General features: G+C 42.8%; 1 protein-coding gene across 7 annotated transcripts in view; it reads left to right on the top strand.

Annotated features, from left to right (window-relative positions):
• Nucleotides 1-8,855, top strand: part of elmo1 (engulfment and cell motility 1 (ced-12 homolog, C. elegans)) — a 277,185-nt gene that overhangs the window by 63,936 nt on the left and 204,394 nt on the right. For all 7 annotated transcript variants that reach the window (XM_043719203.1, XM_043719204.1, XM_043719200.1 and 4 more), the window contains 2 exons: nucleotides 2,263-2,303; nucleotides 3,169-3,241. In XM_043719203.1, coding sequence (XP_043575138.1) covers nucleotides 2,263-2,303; nucleotides 3,169-3,241 — 114 coding nt within the window. The remainder of the gene's footprint in view (nucleotides 1-2,262; nucleotides 2,304-3,168; nucleotides 3,242-8,855) is intronic.

Genomic DNA, 8,855 nt, shown 5'->3' with positions numbered 1-8,855 from the left:
TTGCAAAAGACAGAGTCATGTAAATTTCCACAGGATTAACTACCATGGTTTGCCTCCTGAAGGTCTGCCGGTCGCAAAGTTCTAGGTTTCCTCCCTTAGCTTTAAACATAGGAATGAATTGCAGCACAAGGAAACAAAGTCAGGTGGAGGAGAAAAACAAGAATAGCAGGTCTCATCACTTGCTGAGTTTCTCCAATTTCAGTTTTTGTTTCAGGTTCATCACTTGTTAGCTCGTGCATAAAGATTGGCAATTTGTAGCTTTCTTCTTAGATAATGGTTGGCACGGTCAGGATGCACTTGATGCTTGTCCAATCTTACCTGGAGGCTAGAGTGAAATGAATAGCACAGAACTGGAAATAATCAGGGGCTAATAGAAATAATGGGATCCCTTCATTCAAGGACACAAGTGAATGAATTGAGTTTAATCCAGACACTTTCATAACTATTTTATCTGATACAGACCAATGTTAACATTATCAAATTCAGTTTCCCAACTTGTCATTGTGAGTTTTGAACTTAGAGTCACAGAGATGTACAGCACAGAACAGACCCATTGGTCCAACTCGATCACGCCAACCAGATATCCTAATCTAATCTAGTCCCATTTGCCAGCACTTGGCCCATATCCCACTAAACCCTTCCTATTCATATACCCATCCAGATGCCTTTTAAATGTTGCAATTGTACCAGTCTCCACCACTTCCTCTGGCAGCTCATTCCATTCACGCTCCACCCTCTGTGTGAAAAAATTGCCCCTTAGTTCCCTTTTATATCTTTCCCTTCTCACCCTAAACCTATGCCCTCTACTTCTGGTCTCCCCCACCCCCGGGAAAAAGACCCTATCCATGACCCTCATGAGTTTATACACCTCTATAAGGTCACCCCTCAGCCTCTGACACTCCAGGGAAAACAGTCCAAGCCTATTCAGCCTCTCCCTATAGCTCAAACCCAATAACCCTGGCAGCATCCTTGTAAATCTTTTTGAACCCTTTCAAGTTTTACAACATCCTTCCGAGAGACCAGAATTGCACATAATATTCCAACAGTGGCCTAACCGATGTCCTGTACAGCCGCAACACGACCTCCCAACTCCTATACTCGATATTCTGACCAATAAAGATAGCATACCAAACGCCTTCTTCATTATCCTATCTACCTGTGATAGCTCCACTTTGAAGGAGCTATGAACCTGCACTCCACTCTTTGTTCAGCAACATTCTCCAGGACTTTACCATTAAGTGCAGAAGTTCTGCTTTGATTTGCCTTGTGATTCCACTTTGAAGGAGCTATGAACCTGCACTCCAAGGTCTCTTTGTTCAGCAACACTGTCCAGGACTTTACCATTAAGTGCAGAAGTTCTGCTTTGATTTGCCTTTCTAAAATGCAGATCTCACATTTATCTAAATTAAACTCCATCTGCCACTCCTCGGTCCATTGGCCCATCTGTTCAAGATCCTGTTGTACTCTGAGATAACCTTCTTCGCTGTCCATTACACCTCCAATTTTGGTTTCATCTGCAAACGTACTAAGTATACCTCCTATGTTCACATCCAAATCATTTACATAGATAACGAAAAGTAGTGGACCCAGCACCAATCCTTGTGCACTCCACTGGTCACGGGCCACCAATCTGAACGGCAACCCTTCACTACTACCCTCTGTCTTCTACCTTTAAGCCAGTTCTGTATCTAAATGGCTAGTTATCCCTGTATTCCATGTGATCTAACCCTGCTAACCAGTCTCCCATGGGGAACCTTGTCGAACGCTTTACTGAAGTCCATATAGATCGTTCCATTGCTCTGCCTTCAATCCTCTGATCTTTTGGTTTTTACTTTAATAACTCATCAACAAGACTGCATCTGCAGTCCTCACTTTCTCCTCATAACCAGAGTATCTCAGATTCTGCCACGAGGTGAGTTGTTACCCAAGCTGTGACTCTTCAAAAAAAGAAAATTGAGTAAACTAGCTGACACTGATGTCTTAAACTATTACAGTGCCACTAATGTTCAGTGGCAGCTCTCTTTTTCACAGCAACAGCCTAGCTGACTGAAATAGGGAATGGATGTACGTGCTGTATCCTCAGTGCTAACTGTAGTTTGAGGTTGTTCCACAACCATGAGAGCTGTTAGCTTTGTAAGGTGAGTTGGGGAAAAAAAAACTGCTGGAATTACTGAGGAGCTTAGTAAACTGCTTTGTCAATTGGGACCAGAACTTTGGAAGTATTATTTTTTAAAAATGACCTTTTTTGCATTCTAATTGCAGAAAAAACCTTTAGCTTCAATTATACGGGAGGTCTGTGATGGGTAAGTACTTCGGACATAACTTTCAATGTCTATGTGCCAGTGTCCTTAGTCATAGAGAATAGCTTTTCAATGGTCAGGAAGAAGATTTTTTTTATGACTTAGGAAATTACATGCATCATACTAGAGATGTGTTTCCCCTAAACTTTGATCCACCTACTGATCAAGAATCTCTCTATCTCAGCCTTAAATATACACAAGGACTCTGTTCCCACTGCGCTCTCTGGCAAGGAGTTCCAAACACGCTCTGGAAGAAGAAATTTCTCCTCATCCCAGCTGTAAATTGGCACCTTTAATTCTAAGACTATGCTCTCTGGCTCTGGAAACTCTCATGAGGGGAAGCATACTCACAGCATTTACCCTGTCAAGCCCCTGAAGAATCCTGTATGTTTCAATGAAGATTGTCTCTCATTCTTCTAAATCCACTGAGTCCCAATGTGTCTAGCCTTTACTCAAAAAATAATGTTTTGTCATTGGGGATCATTATATTGAACCTCGGGGAAGCAAAATTCAGCTGATGTTCCTGCTCCTGATCCCAGTCCCAATGATCCCTGACTGTGTTTATCAGACAACAATAAATGCTTAAATGATACCATCTGCTCACCATCTGATACTATGCTACTGCAGCACATGACCTTGGATGGTGATTAATCATATTAGATAGCAGGTTAGGGGTTGGGAAAAGAATGACGAAAGGGGATAATTTGGGAGTGGGGGAGGTAAAGCTCTGTGGACTAAATCGGCATATTTCGAGTAAAAATAACAGCATGATTGTAACACTTTTTTGTATAGTTGTTGTGAGGCTATTGTATGCGGCTTTTTGTAATGTAACCAGAAACAACCTATTTTGCTTTCTTTTCAAATCCAGTTGGTCTCTAGCAAACCCTGAAAACTATGCTCTGCAGTATGCAGATAGCACGAACTTTTACATCACAGAGAAGGTAAGTGTATGTACGTGATTGCTTCATGTATGTATCCCTACAATGCTCCCTAAATGAATTAGAATTGAAAGACATGATGTGAGGAGCACCAGGGGGGTTCAAGGACAGAACCCATTCAACCAGTGTACTCTTTGCTACCTTCCCCCACCCTCCTCTCTAACCTATCACCTCCATCCCCACCCCCATTCACCTATTGTACTCTATGCTACTTTCTCCCCGCCCCCACCCTCCTCTCATTTATCTCTCCACCCTGCAAGTACTCTGCCTCTATTCCTGATGAAGGGCTTTTGCCCGAAACTTCAATTTTCCTGCTCCTCGGATGCTTCCTGAACTACTGTGCTTTTCCAGCACCACAAGTAAATTAGACCATCCAGCAGAGGTTGGGCTCGGGACCGGGGCATGGTTGGTTTGCAGACATGGGAGATGGATGGGGAGGATTTGCAGGATTTGGGTGAAATCTGTCACTGATTTAATGTGAATGGCTAGTGAATCTAGCCTTCTGATCTCCCTTACCTGGCACATTAGCACTCTACAAATGTAAAGCATGTGGACACATGTTCCTGGAATGATGAAGGACTAAGCAGAAAAATACAAATCTATTGTTAAATATCAGCTGACAATGTAGTGATGACATACTGTGTGCTCTTCGACTCTGTGAATGCACTGTGTTTTTGAGCTGACTTATTGACCTATTCATCAGCTGCTGACAGTGACGTTCTGATGCCCCAGGTGGCTCAGACTGTTGTCTCCCTCTGCTCCCTTACTATCAACAAGAATAAACTGCCCGTTTACACCTGGCCACGGAAGTGACCATCTAAATAACAATTTGACACTGAGCCACCACATTAAGACTGGACTTTGAAGTATGTCAAAAAATCTCCACTTCACCTTTCAAGATTACTCGTATCTCAATATCCCTTCATTTCCTTCCTGTCCAAGAATCGATCTATTTATTTTCTGGATATTCTCAAAATGAGCTTCCACAGACACCTGGAGATGTAAGTTACAAAGGTACACAGCTCACTGAGCAAGGAAAGGTCTCCTCATGTCAGTCTCGGTTTTGTGACTCTTAATTCCTAGTTTCAGATTCAGGAGAGGGGACCTTCCTGGCAACAACTCTGTTATACTGCTTAAGATTACATGTTTCAGTTAAATTGTTCTCACTCTTCTAGATTCTTGGAAATATATTAGGATACTTGGTCCCCTCCTACAGGTTATTTTAATCAACCTGTTCAAAGATGTTATTACACACTTCGAGAGCAGATGGGACTTGAACTGGTGCCTTCTGATCCAAAGGGAGGGACACTACCGCCACACCACAACAACCCTCAAAATTATTTTCACATGATATCATTTGGTACAGATCCCTTGCTCCACATCAATGCTTTTTATTATGTCACAGTTGTGATTTCTAAATATATTTGCAGCTATTTCTAATCAGATATCATGGCTCAGGAGCAGCATGGTGGCTCACTGGTTAGCACTGCTGCCTCACAGCGCCAGGGTTCGATCCAAGCCTTGGGCGACTCTCTGTGTGGGGTTTGCGCATTCTCCCCGTGTCTGTGTGGGTTTCCTCCAGGTGCTCCGGTTTCCTCCCACAATCCAAAGATGTGCAGGTTAGGCGCATTGGCCGTGCTGAATTGCCCACAGTGTTCAGGGATATGTAGGTTAGGTGCATTAGTCAGGGGTAAATGTAGATTAATGGGGAATGGGTTTGGGTGGGATACTCTTCGGAGGGTCCATGTGGACTTATTGGGCCGAAGAGCCTGTTTCCACATTATAGGGATTCTATGATTCTATGAAATATGTGTGACACCCTTGAAGCACATCATGAAAATAGATTGTAAACCACTAGAGCTGAATCACGACTTGGAGTGCAGGTTCATAGTTCTTTGAAAGTGGGGTTAGAGGTAGATAGATAGTGAAGATGATGTTTGGCATGTTTGCCTTTATTGGTCAGTGCATTGGGTGTACGAGGTGGAAGTTGTACAGGACATTGGTTAGGCCATTATTGGCATATTGTGTGCAATTCTGGTCTCCATGCCACAGGAAGGATGTTGTGAAACTTGAAAGGAATCAGAAAACATTTACAAGAATGTTGCCAGGATTGGAGGATTTGAGCAATTGGGAGAGGCTGAATAGGCTGGGGCTGTTTTCCCTGTATCATCAGAGGCTGAGGGGTGACCATATGGAGGTTTATAAAATCATGAGGGGCATGGATAGGGTACATAGCCAAGGTCTTTTCCCTGGTGTGGGGGAATCCAGAAGTAGAGGGCATAGGTTTAGGTTGAGAGGGAAAAGATTTAAAAGGGACCTAAGGACACCTTCGTGCCGAAGGTGGTGCATGCATGGAATGAGCTGCCAGAAGAAGTGGTGGAGGCTGGTACAATTATAGCATTTAAAATATATCTGGATCCCAACATGAATAGGAATGGTTTGGAGGGATATGAGCCAAATGCTAGCAATTTGGACTAGATTAATTTTGGATATCTGGTCAGTATGGACGAATTGGACTAAAGGGTTTGCTTTCATGTTGTATATCTCTATGACTCTGTGACTACGACTTGCTGTAGCCTGCATCCTGCAACTGACCCAGTTATTTGTACTTCCTGTATGTAGGCTGTACCTCAATCCGTAGGAATATGTTTCCCTAATCAACATCAGCCCTATTTTGAAAAGTAACTCCTTCCTTTTGGGGGTTGGGGGATCTGATCCAGTTTTGGTTCAATTCCAGCAGGGGTTAGTGGGTGGTTGGGGTTTGGGAGGAGAGCAGAGGAACAGAGCTCAGGCCCTGGGTGATCAGGTCAGGGGTTGGGGAGAGCTGGCCTGCTTGATGGGGTGGTTGTGAGTGTGTGAGGTTAGGTATGGTGTTAAACCATCAATTTAATGATTATTCTCTTTCTCTGAGTAACTACTTTACTTAATTTCATGTGAACCAAATTCTTTGAATTACATGACACTGTCATAACTTTCTAAACGTAGGGGAATCTTCAATTTCCTGGGCAATTTCTTTGGAATCTAATATGCTGGGAATCACATTGGGTCCCCATGCATGATTTCTCTCTGCTATCTTCTACCAACTGTCTAGCATTGGCAAACCTGGGCCATTTTAAAATCAAGCAGCAGCCATCTCTTTGTAAGGTCTTTCTGTTTTAAATCAGAATCTTCCTTTTCAGTCCACATAGTAACGTAGATAAAAAGGTGCGGTCTTTACATCGCACCCGGCTTCTCAATCTATAAGAGGTTTTCGAGAATCTGTGGAATTAAAGAAGTTCAAAAGTCCTGCCGCTATCCCAGGAGACAAGCCATTGTGCCCAGGATAGTAGCCAACTTGACTTCAGTGACCATAAATCTTGGGTAAAGTTGGAGGTAATGCTTCCAATGATAGTATTCTGAAGAAAAATAGGTGATGTATCCCTGGTCAATATTTATTCCTTAATGAAGATCACAAAAATAGATTATCTAGAGTCATACAGCATGGAGACAGGCAAAAGTGAGGACTGCAGATGCTGGAAATCAGAGTCTACATTAGAGTTGTGCTGGAAAAGCACAGCTGGTCAGGCAGCATCTGAAGAGCAGGAAAATTGATGTTTCGGGTAAAAGCCTTTCATCAGGACCTTACAGCACAGCTTGCCCTTGCTGACCAGCTTTCCTAAACTAAACTAGTCCCACTTGCCTGCATTTGGCTGTATCCCTCCAACATTTCCTATTCATGTACTTCTGCAAATATCTTTTAAATGTTTAACTGTACCTGCGTCTGCCATTTCCTCTGGCTGTTCATTCCACACATGAATCACTCCCTGTAAAAACATTGCCCTCCGGTCCTTTTTAAACCTTTCTCCTCTCACCTTAAAAATGTGCTACCTAGTTTTAAACTCCCCCACCCTGGAGAAAAGACCCCAGCTATTCACCTTATCCATGCCCCTCATGATTTTATAAACTTCTATAAGGTGACCCCTCAACCTCCTCTGCTCCAATGAAAAATGTTCCAGCTTACTTTGATAACTCAATTCCTCCAATCCTGGCAAATCTTTTCTGAACTCTCTCCAATTTAATAATATCCTTCCTATAGCAGGGCGACTAGAACTGCACATGGTATTCCAGAAGAGACCTCATCAATGCCCTCTGCAACCTCAACATGACATCCCAATTCCTATACTCAATCTTTGAATAACGAAGACAAGCATGCAAAATGTCTTCTTAACCACCCTATCTAACTGTGACATAACTTTCAAAGAATCATATACCTGAACCCCTAGGTGTCTCTGTTCTACAACACTGCCCAGGGTCCTACCCACCCTTATTTGTTTTACCAAAATGCAGTAACTTGTATTTATCCAAATTAAACTCCATCTGCCAATCTTTAACCCATTTCAACTCCCCCTCCCACTCAGCCGAGGACATGGAGGTCCTGTGCCTCCCTCACCACCTTACGTCTGGAGGAAGAATGCCTCATCTTCCGCCTCGGAAGACTTCAACCCCAGGGCATTAATGTTGTCTTCACCAGTCTCCTCATTTCCCCTTACCCAACCTCACCCCAGTTCCAAACTTCCAGCTCAGCACTGTCCCCATGACTTGTCCTACCTGCCTATCTTCCTTTCCAGCTATCCACTCCACCCTCCCCTCTGACCTATCACTCTCACTTATCTCTTCACCCTGCAGGGACTCTGCCTCTATTCCTGATGAAGGGCTTTTGCCTGAAACGTCGATTTTCCTGTTCCTGAATGTTGTCTGAACGGCTGTGCTTTTCTAGCACCACTCTAATCTAGAATCTGGTTTCCAGCATCTGCAGTCATTGTTTTTACCTAGTTGATTTCAACCCATTGACCTAATTGATGAAAACCCTTTGCAATCTTCACTGTCCACTACACCACATATTTTGGTGTCATCCCCAAACTTACTAACTATGCCTTCTATATTCTATTGAAAGCATTTATATAATTGACAAACAAAAGTGGACCCTGCTGGTCACAGGTCCCCAGTCTGAAAAATAACCCTTTACTATCGCCCTCTGTCTCCTACCATCAAACCAATTGGCAAGCTCACCCTCAATCCTACGTGATTTAACTCTAATAATTAGTCTATCATATAGAACCTTGTCAAAGTCTTTCCTAAATTCCATGTAAACAACTCTGCCCTCATCAATCTTTTTGGTTACTTCCTCAAAAAATTCAAATCAAGTTTGAGAGACACAGTTTCCCTCGCACAAAACTATGCTGACTATTCATAATCAGTCCTTACCTCTCCAAATGCATGTAAATCCTATCAGAATCAGAATTACCTCCAACATTTTGCTACTTACACAGCAATGAAAAAAAGACGCATTTTGTCGAAGCTTTGCATCTTACATTCATCAGGACACTTGTAAGAATGCCACTGTAAAAGGAGCATTTTGTACTGTATGAGAATAAAGTGCTGATTGATTGGCACATGGACTCTGATTAGTCAAGGCATTGCCATGGAGAATGTACCAATTAGATGATTACCATCAGCCAGATAATCTGTATTTGTGATTTTGATTGAGGAATATTTATTGATCATAACCCTCCTGTTCTTCTTTAAAATAGCACCACCACTGCACATGGGAGGCCAGACATGGTCTCAGTTTCTTATG

The sequence above is a fragment of the Chiloscyllium plagiosum genome, chromosome 29 (genome assembly GCF_004010195.1).
Source record: "Chiloscyllium plagiosum isolate BGI_BamShark_2017 chromosome 29, ASM401019v2, whole genome shotgun sequence".
Taxonomy (NCBI): domain Eukaryota; kingdom Metazoa; phylum Chordata; class Chondrichthyes; order Orectolobiformes; family Hemiscylliidae; genus Chiloscyllium; species Chiloscyllium plagiosum.
This window is presented reverse-complemented; position numbering and strand designations above follow the sequence as displayed.